The following is a 22,111-nucleotide window of genomic DNA, read 5'->3' as shown; positions in this document are numbered from 1 at the left end:
ATTAATTAGGTAATTACCGCTGTGAGGAGTGCCACCAAGGAGCCCTGCAGGGACCCAGTAAAGTGGGGGCAGCAGGGCCTCATGCATCGCCTGTGGTGGAATGCTGGAAGGTGCTTACCATGTCTGTGGGCCTCAGGCCGCCCGCCTCCCAGCTTTGCAGCCCCGCTCTCTGCACCTCCTTCCAGGCTGCTGCGCCCCTCCCCCCAACAGGGCCACAGTTGCACGGGCGCCCTGCCTCCTGCGAGCCCCAGGCACTCACCCTCTGCTCCACTCCACAGCTGAACTGGTCGTCCTGGTCTCAGGGCTTCTCCCAGGCCCGGAGACGTTCTAGATGCTCCTCTGCTCTCACCCTTCTCACTGAGCACCCACTTGGGGCCCGTGTTCCCCGCCTAGCGAGGCTCTCCTTTGCCCAGCGAGGCTGCATGAGCATCAGCATCCGACACCTGGGAGCTTGGAACCAAGTGCAGCCCATGTGGGGTGGTCTTCAACTCTGGAGTGCTAAACTTTTTACTTGGTTGGTAACATTTTTTAAACGTTTTAAATGTTAAAGAGATTTCCCTTTATATAAAATCCTGATTTCTGGCTTTTTAAAGGAAAAAGCCTCAGAAGCTCTGGCACCCTGGGCCCTCATTCCCAGCAGGCAGCAATCCGCTGGGGCTCAGCGGGGCTCCCCCATCCCCATATTTGGGATCAGGGCCCCCAGTTTGCCTCCATCCCCCTGCTCACCTCCGTCAGGTGTATTACCTGCCAGACCTGAGTTGTTCTTTGTCAAATGAATGAGGAGGGTTGTGGCCGCAGCCCCCGTGCCCACCCAGAGGGGCCGCGTGCCTCCGCCTGATGGCCGGTTCTGGAGACTTTCATAGTTTTCAGACTTTAATGTGACGTTTTGCACATTGTTCATTCCTTAAGTATTTCTTGTTTTGGGAAATGGGGATATAGCTGTGAATACAACAAGCAAAAATCCCTGCTATCATGGAACTTTCCTTCTAGAGAAGAGACCGACAGTAAAGCCAGCCAGCCAGCATAGGGCTTCTTACAGGAGGTAAAGACTTCGCAGGAGCAGTAAAGGAGGCGGGTGCAGGGGTACCGGTTCCCAACACAGAGGTCAGGGAAGGCTGCTGGAGAAGGCGACGTGAGCAAGGCTGTGATTGGAGCCCTGTCGATATCTAAGAATGGTATTTCCAGCAGAAGAAACAACTGGTGCAAAGGCCCTGAGGCTCAGGGAGGTGAAAAGGCGTGCCCACGGCCGCAAAGCCAGTCAGCAGCCAGAAAAACCACCGGCTTGGTGCCTCGGTGCTCCCACTTGCCCAAGGAAGTCACGGTCCCTCTGGGCACATGGGTGGCGAGGACTAGGCTGGGGTGAGAGATTGGGTTCTCTTTCATTTCATTCTTTGCCTCCCCTTGAGGCCAGCAGACACACAGATCCTATCTTAGCCATATTGTGCAGTCACCTGCAAGGCCAGCACTTCTAAGGGCTTGGGGCGGGAGAATGGAGCTGACTGGGAGCCACCCTGTTCATCCCTCAGACCCCTACACTGGCGTCTCCGCCAGCCCCTTGATCTTGCTGGCCCGGGGGCCTGAATGTGTGGGCACAGACCCCATCCCAGCAGTGGGTGCCCCCTTTGTTTCTTTTCCTCATCTTGACAGAGATAGGGAGAGGCAGTGGTGCTCTTTGTTGAGTGGTGGATAAAATGACCCCCAACAATTATTTCCACCAGGGACTGATAAGTCTGGAGCTGATGATGGCAAGCTCTCCCCCACAGCCTCCCACAGACAGCTGAGCGCCCACAGCTCAGCTGCTGCAGAATCCCTTCTTGCTGCCCCGCACCTCGTGGGGCGGGCGGGCGGGCCCAGGCCTTTGGACCTGTTGACCACGGGGCCGTGGAGAACTGGGTGCAGCTTTAGAAGTCAGGGGCCTAAGCTGACATCTCAGCTCTGTGGCCCATTGACTGCGCTGTGGGGGTTCAGCCAGCTACCTCACTCCTCCTGGAAATGGGGTGGTGGCTTCCTCACCTGGCAGGGTGCTCCAGGGGACTAGCACAGTGCCAACCCACCCCACCTCCCCCAACTCTGGGGGGCGTCATCTGCCTGGTGGGTCTGATCCTAAGGAGAGGCCCTCATTCTGGTGGCCTAGTGGGGCTTGTCTGTCTCTGCAGCTGGGTCCTTGGAGGGGACAGCATTGGTGGGCTTTGCGGGAAGACTTTCCAAACATCTGGAGAGTTCGGAAGCCTCTACTCCCCATGCAGATGTCCTCCAGAGAGCTGAGACCCCACCCTCCCCTGAGTCCCACCCTCCCCTGAGGAGGCTGGCTGGGCTGACAGCTGGTGAGGGTGCTGGACAGCCTTCCTGCCTCTTGCCCTCTCACCCCAGCGCTTGCCTCTCTGTTCAAGACCTCCCACCCAGAAGCCCTGCAGAGAGGGGTGTGTTGACCCCTGGAGTTCTCCCGTGAACATGTGGGGGTGCCCACGCATGAGGAGGGGTGCATACCGACTGTGTTACTCCCAGAGTGTAGTTGAGAGGTGATGCTTGGGGATGGGGCTGCCTTGTTCTCTGGGTTTCCTTATGCCTCAGGACGGTCCCCCCAGCCCGAAGCAGGCCTCCCCAAGCTGGCTCAGGCCCCTCCCTCTCCACTAGCCCCTGGCCCAAGGACCCTGACTTATCCTGGAGTCCTGCAGGCACTGGGCTATTTGTTTTGGGGACTTCTGGAAAGCTCATCCTTCCCCTATTCAAGCCAGGCCCTTAGGATTCAGAATAGACCGCACAGGTCAGCAGTCAACCCAGCTAACGCTTTGTCATTTTAATCGAGATCTCATATTTAGTGTTCATCCCCCACCAAGGGTGAGGAGGCCAGGCGAGGGAGGAGTCCTCCCTTCTCCACTCTTACCTGGACGCTGCCCCAGCCCGGCCTCCTGACCCAGGTAACCCTCCCCTTTGCCTTGTTCCCAGGCCTCCAGCGGCTCCAGCGGGTTTTACGTTTTCTTCCCTGCAGCTACAAATCAGGAAGCCGAGTCATAAAATAACCTTGGGTAAGTGGGTGGAATGGAACCAGCGGCCTCAGAGCTGAGACGGACAGCTTCCTTCGCTCTCCATTTTTCTCTTTCTCTCCCTCCCTTTCCCTGTCTCCCCATCTCTGTCACTCTTTCTTCCTCTTTCCCTCTCTGTCTCTGTTTCTCTCTGTCTCCCCCTCTCGCACTCCCCACTCAGGACGAGTGTCCACCACAGCTCCCAGCTGGGTCCAGCAGGGTCCCCATGGCTGCTGCTGCAGCTCTGGCCACACTGTGCCCAGACTGGGGCCTGCCCCTGGGGACTGGAGAGGTTATGGGCCCAGTGACCTCTCTCTGAGGCTGCCCAGGGGACAGTATTTACCATGGTGACACAGCAAGCACCCACTGACCACCTCTGCCCATGAGTGGAACTCCCTCAGGTGGGCCTGGCCCTTGAATGAAAGTGAGGGCCTGCCCCGGCTTTCAGGCCTCCCAGGCTGCAGAGGGGCCTGGGAAGAGGGCACCGCCAGCAGCCCCCTGCCCTTCCCCCGCAGCAGCTGGTGTGCGCCAAGACGTCTGACTTCCTCTAGGGTGGGCATTCTCGGTGTGGGTCTCGGTGAGGGGCGCCCAGCCTGGGCCTGGCTGCTGCTGCTGCTGCTTCCAGCAAAGGGGCTTCGCTGGGGGCTCTGCCCTGGCCTTGCGTGCAGCTCTCTTGCTCTGACCCTCACCTTTTTCTGTAAGTGGGCAGAACAATCAAAGCATTAACTGAGCATACTGTGCAGTCGGCACTCACTGCCACGGGTACCCCTATTCCGGCCTGTGGGCAGAGGGGGGAGGGCTGGGGTCTTGGCCTCAAAGAAGAACTGAGTCCTGGGTCACCTGCTACCAAGGGCCTTGGAGAACAGCTGGCCCCACTCTGTGGGGGGTCTGGGGTCTCCTTATGCCCCCACTCTCTGGTTCCCCCACCCCCCTACCCCCGTTTCAGGGTTGTGTAGACGGCTAGGGGAGCAGTGAGACCCGTCGCTGTGCACAGGGAAGCCCTGGCGCCTTGGATACCAGGGCCGGGCCTGAGCCAGCGTCTGCACTGTGCCCTTGAGCACTTGTTCTCCCTGAGCCGGTGCCCCATCTTCCCACGGCCTGGGAGGGCCACCTTCCAGGAGCTGTCAGAAGGAGGTGTGCTAACTATCTGGTGCTCAGGGGACACTCAAAACTGACTTCCTCCCTCCCTCTGTCTTTCCCTTCCTCCCAGCCTTCCCGCCTTCCCAGTTTGGCAGGAACTTCAGAGATAAGGCCTTGACCAAGTGTCTGGGAGAAGAGGCAGGTGGGGGCGTGGGATGGGGAGGCTGGGCTGGACCATGAGAACTCCGTGAGGACGCGTTAGGGGGCGCCCTCCCCTGGCCCCCCCACCCCTTCTCCTCCAGCTGAAGCCACAGAGGCCAGACAGCTAGTCTGCACCCCTCTGCTGCCTCCTACCCTTCCCAGGTTCAGAGATCACCATCTCTCCGCCGGGGGGCCTCTTTCTGCTCCCTTCTCCTGATGCCGCCCCTCCTGTCCTTTCCTAGTGCTCTTGGAAAGTAATCATAACCATAATAATTAATAACAACAGAGCCCATGGCAGGCCTGAGGCAGCTCTTAAAGAGGCAGAGCCCATTTTCTCCTGGCAGAGCCGGCGGGCCTCGTGGTCTCTGAGAGGCAGTGTTTGATGCCATGCCTTTGTTCCTGCATCCACCGCCCCCTGCCCCCCCCCCCCCCGGGGGCTGGAGGGTGGCGTTGGGGTGAGCATTTTTGCCTGCATTCTCCATCAGGTACTGGGCTTCTTGTTTTTAATTGAACTGTCTTTTCTTAGAGATAGATGCGTTCACTGCATCCAGCTGCTCGTGTGTATTGGGAAACCCGCCTGCAATACAGCTCAGCTAAATTAAAAGACGCAGCAGCTGGACTGATTAAGGAGGGGACACTGGACTGATTGGGGGGGACACTGGTCATAGCACTCTCTTTTTAAATAATGTTTCTGGTAATGCATTTTGGAGAATGTGAAAAAAATAAAAAATTTTTAAAAAGCTGTAGAAATGTTAATGATATCCACAGGACACTCAGCAGGAAATGAGAGCGATCTGGGACTAATAAAAGCCGAAATGTAATTTGTGCAGATATACGAGGCACAGCTTTCAGAGTGGGCCTGGGTTTGCGCATTCTGGGCTCATAAACATGGGCCAGGGAGGGCAGACCTCGGGCGTGGCGTCCTTGGCCCTAGAGCAGGCCTTTCTCACCAGGGGCTGCTGCTGACCCTGCCTGCTGCCCGAGGACACCCTGAGCAGAGGTGGCCTCCACTCGCCAGCAGGGCACCAGCAGCATGGGGAGGTGTCAGCATGTGCCTGCCTTGGGGCAGCAGAGGGCCACCCACCTGGGCAACTCTCTGGTGGTCTGGCCAGCACCCTGCCCTGTGGAGGTCTGGTCAGGAAGCGCAGAGCTGCCCACCTGGCGGGGAGCCACCAAGCCCTCACCAAGTGCTGCCTCCAGCCCCCCTGGGTCAGCAGGTCGCAGCAGGCACCTTCTGTAATGTTTGCTCCAAGCCGCCAGGGCTGCATTGAAGTGGGTCAGAAGGGCGGGCGTGTGGCTCCTTGTCAGGATGCCTGTGATAAATCCAGGGAGAGCTGGGAGGGAAGGCGCCGGCTGCAGTCGGCATGGAGCCTCCTGGCTTGGAGAAGCCCAGTGGGCAGGGACTTCTCTTGTAGGATGTTTGTCCTCTCTCCACAGCCGAGGCACTTCCACCTCTGAGTCAGGGCCAGCTACCTGCCGTGGGCAGGGGAGGTGGGCCCAGGGGTGCCAACGGCTCCCAGGGGCTGTCTGCGCCCTGGGCTTGCCCTGTGCAGCTGGATAGAGCCCCTCCCCTCCACCCCTCCCCAGTCAGTTCCCGCCACTGAATGAGGAAGGCATCCAGGGGGATCCAGACGAGGAGGAGGGGTGAGCTGGACCTCCTGGGGAAGCCGCCTACTTGCCCCCTGCTCCACAGCCAGTCTCTCTCTTCTCACATCTCTTTTAGTCCCTCCTATGACCCTGGAATCTTTGTAGCCCGAGGCAAGGCGCCCCTTCCTCTTTGGGCATTGGGAATGGGAACTGGAAGGTCCCCCATCCTCTCCTGGGGGCCTGGGCCACACAGGCGCAGGCCAGGCAAGTTCTTCCGCCTCTCAGCCCACCCCACCCCCCAGCCGGCACGGTTGTGGGTAAATCCCAAGCCCCCTGGGACTCAGGGACGACTGCCAGCCCCTCAACATGGCTCCTCCTGAGCCTGGAGTGCTCCTTGTTTCTCCCTCCCTCTTTGGAGGGTCTTCTGGGGTGACCAGGCCCCCAGTCAATTGGGAGAATGCATGGCCTGGGTGCTGAGGGCTGGCCTGTTGTGTGAATCCAGTTGCTCTGCCCTGACCGGCCCGCAGCCCCTGCCCTGGGGTCTTCACCTGACCCAGGATCCTGTTTTGGGGCAGGTTAGACCCTGCCTGGGCCCCAGCTCCTAAAATCATCAACAGATGGGCCCTGGCCTGTGTGCCCTGGCCTGGTGTGCCCTGGCCCTGACCCTTCGGAGGCGGGTGGGGCCGACCAGGCAGGGCCTCATCACGCAGGAAGGGACTGCGGCTCCTGCCCCCGTTAGCATGTGCTCCCTCACTCTGTGCCCGTAATTTGTTTATGCACCTATATCAGAAACAGGAGGCAGGTGCCGCTGTCCTGCTTTGCGGGGAGTCAGAGAAGGGGACATTTTATGCCTACGATGGCTTGGTGGCCCCTAATCGACATCTGCTGGAAGGAACAGACAGATTCCAGATGGTGTGGCAGCGATAGAGGAGGAGTGCAAGCATGCGCGTGTGTGTATGTGTGTGTGTGTGTGAGTGTGCGTGTGCATGCGTGCCGGCAGTCCTTGAGGAGCAGCTTCTTGGGGCAGGGGCACACCTTCCCCGGGCTAGCAGGGCTGGGTCACGCTTGAACACTGCCGCCCTGGGACTAGATTACAGGATCCTGCAGCCCTGAGGGACAAGGGAGCGAGAATTGCTCTGCTAAATGATTTTGAGCTGTCATGGAAGGGCTGGGAGTGGTGAGATTGGGGAGGGAGGGGAGGAGCCGGCCCGGACGAGGGTCGGGTGGCAGCTCCCCAGCGACCTGGTGCTGGGCAGGCAGTTTGCGCCTCCCTCCGCGGCAGTGGCCGTCCTTGGCAAGGCGATGTCAGAGCAGGGGTTACAGAGCACACCGCCCTGACACAGAAGTCGTCAATACGTGCACAGCTGGTGGGGAGGCTCTGGCGAGGGGAGACTATTAAGAGCTGCGGGGAGAGGGCCGGGCGGGGCGAGGGCGGGGAGGCTGGCTTTCTGAGGCGAAAGGAAATGGCCCATCTGAATCGCTCTCCCTCTGCCCCTCCCCTCCCCGCCCTCCCTGTCTCCCTTTCTCTTTTCACAGATAGCCAGCCCGAGTCATGCAGTCTTTTCGAGAAAGGTGTGGTTTCCATGGCAAACAGCAGAACTACCAGCAGACCTCGCAGGAGACACCTCGCCTGGAGAATTACAGGCAGCCGGGCCAGGCCGGGCTGAGCTGCGACCGGCAGCGGCTGCTGGCCAAGGACTATTACAGCCCACAGCCGTACCCGGCCTACGAGGGCGGCGCGGCGCCCACCGGCCCAGCCCGTGGCAGCAAGGGCCTGCCCTCCCAGCAGGCCCTGCAGGGGAGGCCGGCCTTCTCGGGCTACGGCGTCCAGGACAGTAGCCCTTACCCGGGCCGCTACTCAGGCGAGGAGAGCCTGCAGGCCTGGGGCCCCCCCCAGCCGCCACCCCCCCAGCCGCAGCCCCTGCCAGGGGGGGTGGGCAAATATGATGAGAACTTGATGAAAAAGACAGGAGTGCCCCCTGGTAGGCAGTACCCGGAGCAGGGCGCCCAGCTGCCCTTCCGGACTCACCCCCTGCACGTCCAGCAGCAGCTGCCACAGCCCCAGCAGCCCCTGGTGTACCCCAAGCTCCAAAGACAGAAACTGCAGAATGACATCACCTCGCCTCTGCCCTTTCCCCAGGGCGGTCACTTTCCCCAGCATTCGCAGTCCTTCCCCACCTCCTCCACCTACTCTGCCACCGGCCAGGGCGGGGGGCAGGGGGCCCATTCCTACAAGAGTTGCACGGCCCCGTCTGCCCAGCCCCATGACAGGCCGCTGACTGCCAATGCCAGCCTGGCCCCGGGGCAGCGGGTCCAGAACCTTCATGCCTATCAGTCGGGCCGCCTCAGCTATGACCCGCAGAAACAGCAGCAGCAGCAAGCCCTTCAGAGCCGGCACCATGCCCAGGAAACCCTCCATTACCAAAACCTTGCCAAGTACCAACACTACGGGCAGCAAGGCCCAGGCTACTGCCAGCCAGACACGGCCGTCAGGACTCCGGAACAGTACTACCAGACCTTCAGCCCCAGCTCCAGCCACTCGCCCGCGCGCTCCGTGGGCCGCTCCCCTTCCTACAGCTCCACTCCATCGCCACTGATGCCGAACCTGGAGAACTTCCCCTACAGCCAGCAGCCGCTCAGCACCGGGGCCTTCCCCGCCGGCATCACCGACCACAGCCACTTCATGCCCCTGCTCAACCCCTCCCCGACAGACGCTGCCGGCTCCATGGACACCCAGGCCGGCAACTGCAAGACGCTGCAGAAGGACAAGCTCCCGGAGAGCCTGCTGTCAGACCTCAGCCTGCAGAGCCTCACGGCCCTGACCTCGCAAGTGGAGAACATCTCCAGCACCGTGCAGCAGCTGCTGCTCTCCAAGGCCGCCGCGCCTCAGAGGAAGGCTGCCAAGAACCCGGTGCCCAGGACACCGGAGCAGCACAAAAGCCAGCACTGTAGCCCTGAGAGCAGTGGCTACTCAGCTGAGCCAGCAGGCACGCCGCTGTCAGAGCCGCTGAGCAGCACGCCGCAATCCAGCCACGCCGAGCCTCCGGAGGCTGACTACCTGAGCGGCTCCGAGGACCCGCTGGAGCGCAGCTTTCTCTACTGCAACCAGGCCCGCGGCAGCCCTGCCAGGGTCAACAGCAACTCAAAGGCCAAGCCTGAGTCCGTGTCCACCTGTTCCGTGACGTCGCCCGACGACATGTCCACCAAGTCTGATGACTCCTTCCAGAGCCTGCACAGCAGCCTGCCACTCGACAGCTTCTCCAAATTTGTGGCAGGGGAGCGGGACTGCCCGCGGCTGCTGCTCAGTGCCCTGGCGCAGGAGGACCTGGCCTCTGAGATCCTGGGGCTGCAGGAGGCCATTGGCGAGAAGGCCGACAAGGCCTGGGTCGAGGCACCCGGCCTGGCCAAGGACGCCAGCAAGCCGCCCTTCTCGCTGGAGAACCACAGCGCTTGCCTGGACGCCATGGCCAAGAACGCATGGCCTCGGCCAGGGGAGCCAGAGGCCCTGCCCGAGTCCCTGCAGCTGGACAAGAGTGGCAACACCAAGGACTTCAGCCCGGGGCTGTTTGAAGACCCTTCCGTGGGCTTCGCCACCCCCGACCCCAAGAAGACGACTGGTTCCCTCTCTTTTGTCACCAAGCCCACCCTTGGGGTTGCCACCTCGGACCCTGCCACGGCAGCTTTTGACTGCTTCCCGGACACAACCACCACCAGCTCAGCGGACAGTGCCAACCCCTTTGCCTGGCCGGAGGAAAACTTGGGGGATGCGTGTCCCCGGTGGGGGCTGCACCCCGGGGAGCTCACGAAGGGCCTGGAGCCGGATGGGAAGGCCTCGGAAAGCATCGGCAAGGAGAATGCCCACGAGGCTTCGGCTTGCCTGGGCTTCCAGGAGGAGGAGCCCTCCAGGGAGGAGGCCACCGTGCCCCGGGACTCCAAGCAGGAAGTGGCGTGTGGGGTGCAGGCGGCGGCGGGTGGGGCGCTGCGGTGCCCAGAGGCGGGCAAGGCCGAGCAGTGGCTGGAGGACGGCCAGCACTGCTGCTCCGCCGCAGACTTCGTGGACCTCCCGCTGCTGCCGCCCACGGGCAGGAAGGAGGACCTGGAGGCGGAGGAGGAGTACTCCTCCCTGTGTGAGCTCCTGGGCAGCCCCGAGCAGAGGCCTGGCATGCAGGACCCGCTGTCGCCAAAGGCCCCCCTCATGTGCACCAAGGAGGAGGTGGAGGAGGTGCTGGACCCCAAGGCAGGCTGGGGCTCCCCATGCCACCTCTCCGGGGAGTCTGTCATCTTGCTGGGCCCAACCGTGGGTGCCGAGTCGAAGGTCCAGAGCTGGTTTGAGTCCTCCCTGTCACATATGAAGCCAGGTGAAGAAGGGCCCGAGGGGGCGCTGGCTCCGGGGGACTCCACCACCCTCGCCCCAGATGCCTCTCTGGCCCAGAAGCCCAACAAGCCTGCTGTGCCCGAGGCTCCCATTGCTAAGAAAGAGCCCGTGCCTCGCGGCAAGAGTTTACGGAGCCGGCGAGTGCACCGGGGGCTGCCCGAGGCCGAGGACTCCCCGTGCAGGGCGCCTGCACTGCCCAAAGACCTCCTGCTCCCCGAGTCGTGCACAGGGCCCCCCCAGGGACAGATGGAAGGGGCGGGGGCCCCAGGCCGGGGGGCCTCAGACGGGCTCCCCAGGATGTGCACCCGCTCCTTCACGGCCCTGAGCGAGCCTCGCACACCTGGACCCCCAGGCCTGACCACCACCCCTGCTCCCCCAGACAAACTAGGCGGCAAGCAGCGAGCCGCCTTCAAGTCAGGCAAGCGGGTAGGGAAGCCTTCACCCAAGGCCGCCTCCAGCCCCAGCAACCCGGCCGCCCTGCCTGTGGCCTCTGACAGCAGCCCCATGGGCTCCAAAACCAAGGAGACGGACTCACCTGGCACTCCAGGCAAGGACCAGCGCTCCATGATCCTTCGGTCCCGCACCAAAACCCAGGAGGTCTTCCACTCCAAGCGGCGGCGGCCCTCAGAGAGCCGGCTCCCCAACTGCCGTGCCAGCAAGAAGCTCCTTGCCAACAGCCACCTACCCACTACGTTCAAGGCCTCCAGCAGCCCCCAGAAGGAGGGCAGGGCCAGCCAGCGGGCACGGGTCCCCAAGCCCGGTGCAGGCAGCAAGCTCTCTGACCGGCCCCTCCCGGCGCTCAAAAGGAAGTCGGCCTTCATGGCGCCCGTCCCCACCAAGAAGCGGAGCCTGGCCTTACGGAGTGGCAGCGGCAGCGCCTGCGGCCTTGAGGTGGGCGCGAAGGAGGAGGGGTCCGAGGGCTCCCCCCCAGTCTTCAAGAGGATGTCTTCTCCCAAGAAGGCCAAGCCCACCAAGGGCGGTGGGGAGCCCCCCTTGAAGCCCCTGCCCCCAGAGGCCCCCGATGGCTGCCTGAAGCTCCCCTCGCGGCCAGCCTTCCAGGGGGCCCTGAAGACCAAGGTGCTGCCACCGCGGAAGGGCCGAGGCTTGAAGCTGGAGGCCATCGTGCAGAAGATCACCTCGCCCGGCCTCAAGAAGTTCACCTGCAAGGTGCCGGGGGCCCCGCCTGGGACCACCCTGGGCCCGGCCCTCCCGGAGAAGGACCGTGGGCTCAAGAGTGCCGGGGGCAGCCTGCTGGGAGCGGAGGAAGGTCTGTTAAACGTGGGTGTGGGGCAGAAACTCCCAGGAGCTCCAGGGGCCGAGCCATTGTGCAGAAACCCCACCAATAGACCCTTCAAAGGCAAACTCCCAAACAGCAAGAAACTGTCCTCGGCCGACTGTCTCAAAACCGAGGCCTTCACGTCCCCAGAGGCCCTGCTGTCACGGGGAGCTGCCCTGGCACCTAAGAAGAGGAGCCGGAAAGGCAGGGCTGGAGCCCTCGGACTCCCCAAAGGCCCCCTGGAGAAGCGGCCCCACCTAGGCCTGGCTCCGCTCCTGACTCCCCGAGACAGGGCCAACGGCACGCAGGGCGGCGGGGAGGACAGCTCTGGTGGAGGAGGCAAGAAGCCAAAGATGGAGGAGTTGGGTCTGGCTTCCCAGCCCCCTGAGGGCCGGCCCTGCCAGCCCCAGACGAGGGCACAGAAGCAGCCGGGCCATGCCAACTACAGCAGCTATTCGAAGCGGAAGCGCCTCACTCGGGGCCGGGCCAAGAACACCACCTCCTCACCCTGTAAGGGGCGTGCCAAGAGGCGGCGGCAGCAGCAGGTGCTGCCCCTGGACCCTGCAGAGCCTGAAATCCGCCTCAAGTACATTTCCTCATGCAAGCGGCTGCGGGCAGACAGCCGCACCCCGGCCTTCTCGCCCTTTGTGCGGGTGGAGAAGCGAGACGCATTCACCACCGTGTGCACTGTTGTCAACTCCCCTGGGGAGGAGCCCAAGCCCCACAGGAAGCCGTCCTCCTCTGCCTCTTCTTCCTCATCCTCATGCTCATTCTCTTTGGACACGACGGGGGCCCCCCTGGCTACACTCCCCGGAGGCTCCGTGCTGCAGCCGCGGCACCCCCTGCCCCTCTCCTCCACCATGCGTCTGGGGCCTGTGGTCTCCAAGGCCCTGAGTACCTCTTGCCTTGTTTGCTGCCTCTGCCAAAACCCGGCCAACTTCAAGGACCTTGGGGACCTCTGTGGGCCCTACTATCCTGAACACTGCCTCCCCAAAAAGAAGCCAAAATTCAAGGAGAAGGTGCGACCAGAGGGCATCTGTGAGGAGGCCTCGCTGCCCCTCGAGAGAACACTCAAAGGCCTCGAGTGTGCAGCTGCCGCCACTGCCACCGGGAAGCCCCCCAGGCCTGACGGCCCGGCCGACCCCGCCAAGCAGGGCTCAGTGCGCACCAGTGCCCGGGGCCTGTCCCGGCGGCTGCAGAGTTGCTACTGCTGTGACGGTCGGGGGGACAGTGGCGAGGAGGTGGCCCCAGCCGACAAGAGCCGCAAGCATGAATGCAGCAAGGAGCCGCCGGCAGAGCCTGGCGGGGACACCCAGGAGCACTGGGTGCACGAGGCCTGCGCCGTGTGGACGGGCGGGGTCTACCTGGTGGCCGGGAAGCTCTTTGGGCTGCAAGAGGCCATGAAGGTGGCCGTGGACATGGTAAGAGGCCAGCCCGCCGCGGTGGGTAGAGCTGGGGGTCTGCAGGCAGGCAGTGGGGAAGCCCCTATCTCCCCAGTGCTGTGGTTCGGGCCAGATGTAGCCACATCACAAATTAGGACCGGGGAAGGTGTGGGGAAGTGGAAGCCCAGCCCAGTTGAGGAAGGACACGCTCGCCCACCCTGCTCCACGCCTCCCCCGGCAGCCCCGTGCTGCCTGCCCAGCCCAGTGCCCACCACACACTCACCTGGCACCTTCCTGCTCCAGTACTCCTGGAGCCCGCCTTGCCCCAGCTTCTCAGCTGAGATGCTGAGCCCCCAGAGGATGTGGGGCCTTCCAGAACTGGATGTCAGGGGTCTGCAGTATGGGCTGGCCCCGCTCCAGGACCTGTCTCCTTGGTCTCTGCGATGGAGGGGGGAAGAACCCCTCAAACAGCATGTGGTTGGAACGAGTCTCCAGCAGGAGGCCCCCAGGATCCCATGGCCCTCATCGTGCAGGGTGGCCTGGGAACCATCATGAATGGTGCTGAAATGCCCCTTGAGGGACTCCAGCCACAGAGGTCTGTGAGCGAGAACTTGAGCTGGGTTCTCGGTTCAGATCCCAGCACTGCCCCTCGCTCACTCTGTGACTCTGGCACGAGACTTGATCTCTCTGTGCTTCTGTTTCCTCTGTCTCTCAAGCGGGCATAATAGTTCCCACTGCAGAGGAGCTGTGAGGGTTGAGGAACTCATGCCCGTACAGCTGCTCTAGCCGTGCCTAGCCTGAGTGCCCACGAGTGTGGCTGTTGACGGTCCTGTGCTGGGCCTGGGAACATGGCAGGAGCCCCAGCTCCCTAGCACCCGCCGAGGGCCTCTGCTCCTCCCGCCCTCCTGGGGCTGCAGAGAGCCAGAGGGAGGAGGCAGCCCAGCCCTCGGACCTGTCTGCTGGCTGGCAGCTGAAGGGGCCTGGAACGGAGCGCTGGGCATCAGCTTCTGTCCCTGGGGCCCGTGCTCCTGCCCCCCACACTCAGGACCCCATGTGGGCTGCCAGGCTCCTGGGAAGTGACGCTCCCTGGCACTGTGCGGCGCTGCCCAGCCCTTGGCCGTCAGCCTCTGCCTCGCCCCAGCCGCCCCTTGCCCCACTTGCACACCCGCTCCTTCTCGGTCCCCCAGCCCCTGCGCCGACCGTCGGCTGTGGGGGCCACCGGGGATGGGCAGCTGCAGCTGTCCGTGCTGCCCGCGACTCCTTGTTTCCCGCACCTGACCTTCCGCTGCCCAGGGCGCGGCTAGAGACCCTCCATGCCCAGGTGCCCTCCCTGGCCTCCAGCCTGAGGCCTGACGGAGGGAACCCCGGCCCCGACAGGACGCCCCCTCTTCCCGGGCCCCTCAGCCCCTGGAGCGCTCCCCTCTTCCCTTCTGCTTATTTGTTTCCTTGCTCCTGCTGTCTCTGCTTCTCTCTCTCTGTCGCTGGATTCTTCCCAGCTGCCCTGAAATAGGTTCAAGTCTCTCCTGTCATTAAAAAACAATTCCAGCTGTCAGATCACCAGCCCCGGGCAGCCGCGTTCATGCTCAGCTCCTGGAGGCCTGTGTTCTCAGCCCGGCTCTGCGCTCTGGGCAGCCCTCCCCCACGCGGCCCACCGCCCACACACAGCCAGGGCCTGGGCCAGGCTGTGCTGCTTCTCCACCCTTCTCTGAGTGCTGGGCCGGATCCCCATCTTTTCTGAGTCCCCTGTACCCGGTACTGGCCTGGGCGAGGAGACGGCAATAAGTGCGGGTGAAGCCACTTGCTTTGGTCTCACCTACTGACTTACACTGAGGTCCTGCTGGACTGACAAAGCCAGCGGTCAGAACGGTGCTGTGCTCTCCTGGTGTCACACAGCTGGAATTTGGCCTGGGCAGCCCGTCTCTGCCTGCTGTGCCATACTCCAGAAGTGGCCTTGTAGCCTCCCGCTGCTGGGGACACACCTGGGCAGGCCAGACAGGCATTGCTGGTCACTGACAGCGTCTCCCTGCCTCACCAGAGGGGCTCAGGCGGGGTCTGGAGGGCCTCTGTGCCAGAGAGATGGTTCTCTGTGGGGCCTGGGGTCTGCAGTCAGGGTGCGAGCCTCAGGGGGGCTGTTAAAGCAGGCCCCCCCCACCCCCAGGAGGAGTGGGCGCGCTACAGAACACCCTGGAGGGATGGGCAGGTCGCCGTTGGCCCCTCCCCTCTGACAGCCCAGGCCTGCTCTTGGCGGGCTGAACCACTGAAGAGTCCCTCCTGCCTCGGCATCTCGGTAGCAGCACACGTCCTTGGAGTCATGCAGGTCCCGGTTCAGACCCCGGCACTATGGGGGGGCGGGCTCTGTGACACCAGCAAGTCGCTGCCCTCTGAGAGCATCAGAATGCAACCCCGTGAGCAGGGCTCCAGGGCTGCAGGGCTGCGGTGGCTGTGGTGGCTGGCCCCCTGGCCCCAGGCCCACCTGCCGTGCTTGTTGGTACTTCAGCCCCACTTTTGCTCTCTGGAGGAACAGTACTTCTCTTTGGGCTCTTGGGGACCCCTCTTCCTTCTGTCCCCTCCTGGGAGCCCCCACACAACCTGCTGTCCCTGAGCCCTAGCATGCCCACCTCCTGGGACCTCAGATTCCTGTCTGCCCAGAGCCGCCGTGGGCCGCGTCTCCTCTCCTGGTGAGGCCTGGCCGGGTGCTGAGGCTGCGGGTGCACCTGTGACGGGGCGTCCTTAGGAGGCCGGTAGCACCTGCTTAGGCCCCGGTTTGGGCCCTTCGGCCAGCCAGGGGTCCTCTGGGAGGTTCACAGGCCACACCCACGCTGGCCCCGTGCCAGAGGGGCCTCCGCCTCTGTGCCTGGGTTCCTCCCTCCGGGGCTGGCCGGGCCTCCATGCACTGGGGCGCCAGGAGCCCCTCAGACTTTAACCCTTTAACCGTCAAAACACCTGTGGGCCGCTGGCGGGGCACACTTGGGACTGGTCTGGGACCCCTACTCGTGCTTCGTCAGCCCTTTGTGGGCCAGAAACCGGGGGGATGTTGGGCCCCAGAGCCCCAGGAGGTCTCAGCGCCGGCCAGAGGGAACTGCCCAGCCAGAGGCCCTGTGTGAAAACCTGATGCTCCAAAATGTACCCTGGTGCACCCCCCCACCCTCGGTGCCAGAGGGGGTGTGCCAGGCATTCTCAGGCTCCATCAGAAAGGGTGGGAGAAGGCTTTCTCACCGCTGGCCTCTCCCAGCTGCTAGGGGTGGGTCTCCCTCAGTCCTGGGGCCTGGGATGGAGCCCGCCCCTGCCCTGAGCAGTATGGGATAGTGATTGCCAGCCTGTGCTCGAGCTAGGTTGCTGGGCTCAAAGTCCAGCACAACTACTTCTGAGCTGTGTGTCCTCAGGCAATTATTCAGCCTCTCTGAGCTCTGCCTTGGTAACCTGGGTAAAAGAATGTTAACACCAATGTCACAAGTTGTTATGAGGAGCAGCTTCCAAGCAGGCCTGGCACATCATAAGCTACGGTTACTTGTTTCGGGGGCTTAGCGTCTGCACGCGGGCCTGCAGCCCTCCACTCTGTCCTGCGCCTCACTTCCACATCGAACAGGGAGGCCGTGAGTCTGGGGTCTGCGTGATTTGGGGCCCAACCTGTCCCTCTCTGGGCCTAGGCTTGGCTTCACTCTTTCAAAGGACCTCGGCCCTTGCCATCCTGTCCTGGCCACATCCCCCGACCCCAGCAGCTGGGCCAGGCACGGGCTCAGCAGACTGCATGTTTGAGACGCAGGGACGGCCGGCTGCCAGGCCGGAGGGCACAAGGTTTCCAGGACTCGCCATCTGAGGACAGGCTGTGCTGGCTCCTCCTGGGTCCTCGGGAGGGTGAAGGGCCATCCAAGGGGGGGGCAGCCTGGCGCTGGGTCAGTGCTGGTTCCACGGCAGGGAAGAGTGGAAACCGTGCTCGTTGCCTTCCCTTCACTCTCACCTGGAGTGGGAGCCTAAAGGGGTGTTCATGACGGTCACTCGCCTCGAGGGCTGTTGGGAGCAGCCAGTGGGGAGGACACGTCTGTGCCGTGACCCGGAAACACCCGCGCATGCCGGCAGGCAGCCAGAGCCAGGGTGGTGACAGGCATCACAAGTCCTTGTCCCCCGCCGGGCACGCAGCATCTCCTTGACTCCTCACGATCGTCCCCAGAGGAGGCCCCGTCCCTACTGCAGAGGGGGCGTGGGGAGTGGGGGCGGCTCGGCTGAGGGCCCACAGTGCGGAGGGGCAGAGCTGGGATTCAAACCCTGGTCAGCGTGATCCCAAGACCCATATGCTTATCCACAAGGAGTCATTCCTTGTGGGTCGGGAGGGTCCCCCGACCAGTGCACCAGCCCAGGGGCTGCCGCAGAATCTGCCCTGCGGCATTTTCACCCCACGCTGAGCTTCCTGCTAACTGATTCCAGGAACCATTTCAGAGGCAGGAGGCAGGGACCGTGGGGGCTTGTCTGGAAAGCCCACGTGCCGAGCCCTTAGCCACACACTCACCTGTCTTCCCTCTCTCCTCACCAGACTTGTTCCAGCTGCCAAGAAGCCGGGGCCACCATTGGGTGCTGCCAAAAAGGATGCATCCACACCTACCATTACCCGTGCGCCAGTGATGCAGGTGAGAGCAGCCCGAGGGCACAAGCAGGCTCTGGTGGCCCCTCGGAGCAGTCTAGAGGACCCCAGGCACAGCTCCTCAAGTGCCCCCCTATTTGACCTCTCGGCTTCCCTCCTCTCCTGTCCCGGCAATTCTTTATGTCTTCATCTCTCCCTCTACTGGGACCTGTGCATGGAGATGAGTCACTCCCCAGCCACCCACTTGAGGAATGCCTAGAGGCATAAATTACAAGATGGAGAGCTGTTTGAGGAGCTATCATTGCCAATAGGGTGCCAAGGGATGGGGAGAATTTCAGGCCTCAGAGAGGAAGGGATACTAGGGCTGGGCCTTTGAAGGCTGAATAGGAGTTCACTGGGCAGAGAAAAAGGGAAAGGCTGTACTTCAACAACAAAAAACTGAATGAGATGGGAGGAAATGAAGTTCAAAACAGACTCCTATTGGCTACAGGGAATAACTGTAGATGGTTTTAAGCAGAGCGATAGGGTCTGGAGGCAGGACTGGGCTTCCTGTGCATCCTCTCCCCACATTCTCTCCCCTCCCTCACTCATTCATTTGTCCCATGGGCGTTTATTGGGTACCTACTATCACCGGGCACAGGGAATGACAGACTGTGAGGGCCAGAGAGATCCAGGAGCCGCAAACCTCATTGGCCAGGCCGGGAAACCCAGGCTCAAAGCCTTCCGTTATTTCAGCTAAAGAAAGACTGCTGACGGTGGCATTCTAGTCATTGATGAGACAGTGTTTTAGGGGTTTAGCGGCAGCTTTGGCCTGGATTCAAACCCTGGTGGCATCTTTAAGGTGCAGACCGGGGCAAGTGCCTTGGTGTCTCTGCGCTAGGCTTCCCCGCCGTCAAGCGGAGCTTCTGGGAATCCCTTCTCTGCACGGTGGTTTGCGGCAGGGAGGGAAACACTGAACACTGCCCAGGCCCCAGGCCCGACCTCTGGCCCCTCCCCCGTCCACCTTGCCCTCCGTCCTCTGGCGTGGAAGGGGGTGAAGTTACAACCTGCCTCACAGATGACAAGGCATAGGCATCTCCCGCCGCCTGGGGGCCAGCTGCCCCTCCTCCGCACCTGAATGCCTGCTGGCTCTCCCCTGGGCAGAGGGGACCCCTCCCTGTGCCCCACCTGCATGCCTGCCCGCCTGCCTGCCCGCCTGGTCCCGGCGGCATCAGCCCCAGCCAGGCCGCCCGGGAGCACACACAGGACTCTGAGCGATGGCCGTGCCTTGGAGAGGGCTGACATACCAGCACCCTGCAAGGAGGGGACTAGCTGGAGGAGCGCGTGAGGGTTCTCACTGGCTCCCCCCTCCCACTCTGAGCAGTGTGAACCAGATTTTAATGTGGCCTCAGGCACTTAACTAGACACGGCCTTCCTCCCAGTAATAGCTACACGAGTCGAGTTGCTGCCCTCCTTCCGCGGCAGTCACCTGAGCACTCGCTCTGGGCCAGACCCTGCGTCAGGCCCTGCGCGTCTCCTGGTGCATCTTTACAGATAGGCTGCCTTACCCCTGGCCACGTGGCACGCAGACGGAACCAGGGCGTGACTGCCTGTCTGTCTTGCTCCACGTTGGTGCTCTCTCCCCAACTCCAGTGCTGCCCAGCCTCCTGGGGGGCCACATTTGAGTGGGACAGACAGGAAAGCCGTGGTCCTTGGCCAAAGTGATGGAGACCAGAGAAGGAGAAGAGCGTGTGCTGTGGGAGAGATTCATCCTGTCTGAGCTGGGAGGGAATACAGGAGGACTTCCGGGGAGGGGGGTGACATTGGAGCCAGGCCTCTAAAGGTCAGGGGAGGTGGGCAGCAGATGGTTGGTGGTGGGTCATATATACCAGGCTTGGAGCAACAGAAGTTTTGCTTCAAATGAAGTCCTCGAAGGATCCCTATATAAGAGGGATTACGACAGGAAGTGGGCTCCCCTGCGGCGGCCCAGGGTTTCCTGGTTCGGATCCTGGGTGCATTCATGGCCCTGCTCGTCAAGCCATGCTGAGATGGCGTCCCACATGCAACAACTAGAAGGACCCACAATTAAAAATACACAACTATGTACTGGGGGGCTTTGGGAAGAACAAGGAAAAATAAAAAAGAAAATCTTTTTAAAAAGTAAAAAGAGCTGATGGAGCGCTGCAGTCGTCCAGGCAGGAGAGGAGAATTGCCAGGTGCAGACAGAGCCGTGCATCCCAGAGCCCTTGTTGGCGCAGAAAGCGTAGGCCCTGGCGTGAGGGATGAGGGAGACGGCTGTGCGGAGCCGGACGGCCCAGCTTCCCCTCGGGGCAGGTCTGAGGCAGGGCAGGGTGTGCCCACAGTGGATTCGCTGCTGCTGCGCAGCTCATGGCCGTCCCAGGCCCAATGTAGCGGCTTAACCACCAATCCTTCCTTATTTCTCACGAGGGCACAGCTTGGCTAGCAGGCTCTGCTGACCCGGCTGGGCTCGGCTGGGCTCTGCTGAGCTCACTCAGCAGCTGTGGTCAGCAGAGGGGGCAGCTGGGGCAGCCAGTCAGGCCAGCCCCTCTCGGCTCCATGTGGTCTCTCTCCTCCAGCAGGCCTAGGCTCAGGATTGCACAGGCTCCCTTGCTGCTTTCTGCTGGCCAAAGGAAGCCCCACATCCGGCTCTGGCCAGCCAGGAAGGGCGAGAGTGAGAGGGAGCGGAGAGAGTGAGCTGGGCAGCAGGAACCCCAGGCCTGTGTCAGTACCTTGCACCTATCGATCCCCAGGTCTGGCAGGTGGGGGGCTCGGGGATCTCCAGGTGTCTGGGTCACACTCTCAGACCACAGGGCACAAGGGCTGCCCTTCCCCTCTGCCCTGACCCACTAACCCTGCCCTCCATTCAACCGCGTTAAGGAGCACCAAGTTGGAGCTAAGCAGTGACTGCAGGAAGCAGTCTGTCCAAGCAGGAAGGGCTGGCCAAGGCCAGCACACAACGCGTCCTGTTCATGCTTTTCCACACTCAGGCCCCGGGGCCACCTTGTCAGCTAGGTCCCAGATTGCCCAGGTCCAGACACCAAGAGAAAGGCCAGAATTGATGATCCAGCTCTACCGGGTGGCTGCCCTCCCCACCCCCAGCTGGGGGCTTACTGAGCAAGCTGGTTCTGGAAGTGGTGGCCTCCGACCCTTTGCTTCCGGAGGCCCGAGCCCTTGCCTGTAGGGCTGCATGGGGTGGGGTGGCATGGGGGGGGGCGACATGTGCGCGGCAGGCCTGGGGTTGCAGCCCAGTGCTCCTTGGAAGGCGTGAGTTCAGTCCCAGGACCGTGTCCGGCTTGCCTGAGCTTAGGGAAGGGCAAAAGCGGTCGCCCTCTGGCCCCGAGGGCAGAAGCTCATGGGCAGCGTTCGGGTCTGAGGCCCCCCAGCTTCTGGCAAGTTTCGGGTAGAAAAAAGGGGAGACAGCCTCAGAGAGACCCGGAGCCTTCCCAGCCCCGCTCTCAGGGCTGAAGATCTGTCTCCACTCCCTGCCCTGCCTGCCGACCACCATGCTGTCATGGTGCCACAGCACAGAGCCACCGCTGGTGGCTGCAGTGTGAGCAGGAGAAGTGTGCCGGGAGAAGGGGGCTCGCTCAGGCCTGCGGCTCTTTGTGGGTTTGGGGTCTCTTCACAACAATGGCTGGGGAGGCAGGAGAGGGAGGAGGGTGAGCCCAGAAGGGCATTAGTGACGGTGGGCGGGGATTCCAGGGGAAGCCTGGGTCTCCCTAGGTGGAGCAGGCAGGGGAGTGGTGACTGGCGGAGGCATCGACGCACCCCTGGGCCAAGGCGGGCGCCAAGGACTGGCCCTGCTCAGCCATCTTCTCTGCTCCTGCAGGCGGGCAGTGCCCTGGGCTCTCCGATGGGATTCACTTAGACCTGAGACCTCGGTCCCCTCCGCCCCGGCCCCCATGCTAGGCCCCACGGGAACAAGCCCTGCCCGCTGTGGCGCTGTGAGCGCAATGGGCACAGGCTCCTCCTCAGCCCTTGATGACGCACGCGGGGTTACAGCTGTGGAGCCTGGGCTCAGAGAAGGAGCTGGCACTTGAATCCAGACGCAGGACTGCACCTCGAAGTTTGTCAGCATGTGTTCGCTGAGCGCCCGCCAGGGTCGGGGCTTCTGGGGGGCCTCCTCTGGGAAGAAGGCAACGCTGGGCCGTGCTGGCCTTACAGTGGGGCAGAGACCATGAGCAAGTCAGCCAGGAGGTGGCGACAGTGTGGCCGGGCAGGGGGATGCAGAGAGAGGCTGGGGAGTGAGGTCTGCTACAGCCCATGGGCAGGGAAAGCCCCCGGAGTGACAAGGAGTTCCAGGGAGGCTGAGGCGGAGGCCAGCAGGATGGAGGGCGGGGCTGGGGGTGTGGAGGGTTCCAAGCAGGGTCTGGTGTACTCTTTGCAAGGAGCCCCTGCAGCCCAGGGCCCACCTGGGCCCTGCGCTCGGGCCCCTGAGAAGCGCCAGTAGCTGCCCTAATCACCCGAACTTATTTTTGGTCACAGGTTGCATATTCATCGAAGAGAACTTTTCTTTGAAATGTCCCAAACATAAGGTAAGTGACCACAAGCCTTCCCTGGAGGGGGTCCAGGCTGGAGAGGGGCCCTCCCTCCTCGCTGCCCGCTGCCCTG

At 62.6% G+C, this 22,111-nt stretch overlaps 1 protein-coding gene across 3 annotated transcripts in view; it reads left to right on the top strand.

Annotated features, from left to right (window-relative positions):
* Positions 1–22,111, top strand: part of RAI1 (retinoic acid induced 1) — a 118,614-nt gene that overhangs the window by 94,890 nt on the left and 1,613 nt on the right. For 2 of the 3 annotated variants that reach the window (XM_070563654.1, XM_070563655.1), the window contains exons 2-4: positions 7,428–12,963; positions 17,453–17,546; positions 21,986–22,035. In XM_070563654.1, the coding sequence (XP_070419755.1) occupies positions 7,444–12,963; positions 17,453–17,546; positions 21,986–22,035 (5,664 nt within the window). In that variant the 5' untranslated portion in view covers positions 7,428–7,443. The remainder of the gene's footprint in view (positions 1–7,427; positions 12,964–17,452; positions 17,547–21,985; positions 22,036–22,111) is intronic. The other variant, XM_070563653.1, reaches the window with a different exon arrangement.

This window comes from Equus przewalskii, chromosome 10, assembly GCF_037783145.1.
Source record: "Equus przewalskii isolate Varuska chromosome 10, EquPr2, whole genome shotgun sequence".
In the NCBI taxonomy this organism is placed as follows: Eukaryota; Metazoa; Chordata; class Mammalia; order Perissodactyla; family Equidae; genus Equus; species Equus przewalskii.
The sequence above is the reverse complement of the archived record's forward strand: the minus strand, read 5'-3'. Positions and strand labels throughout refer to the sequence as shown.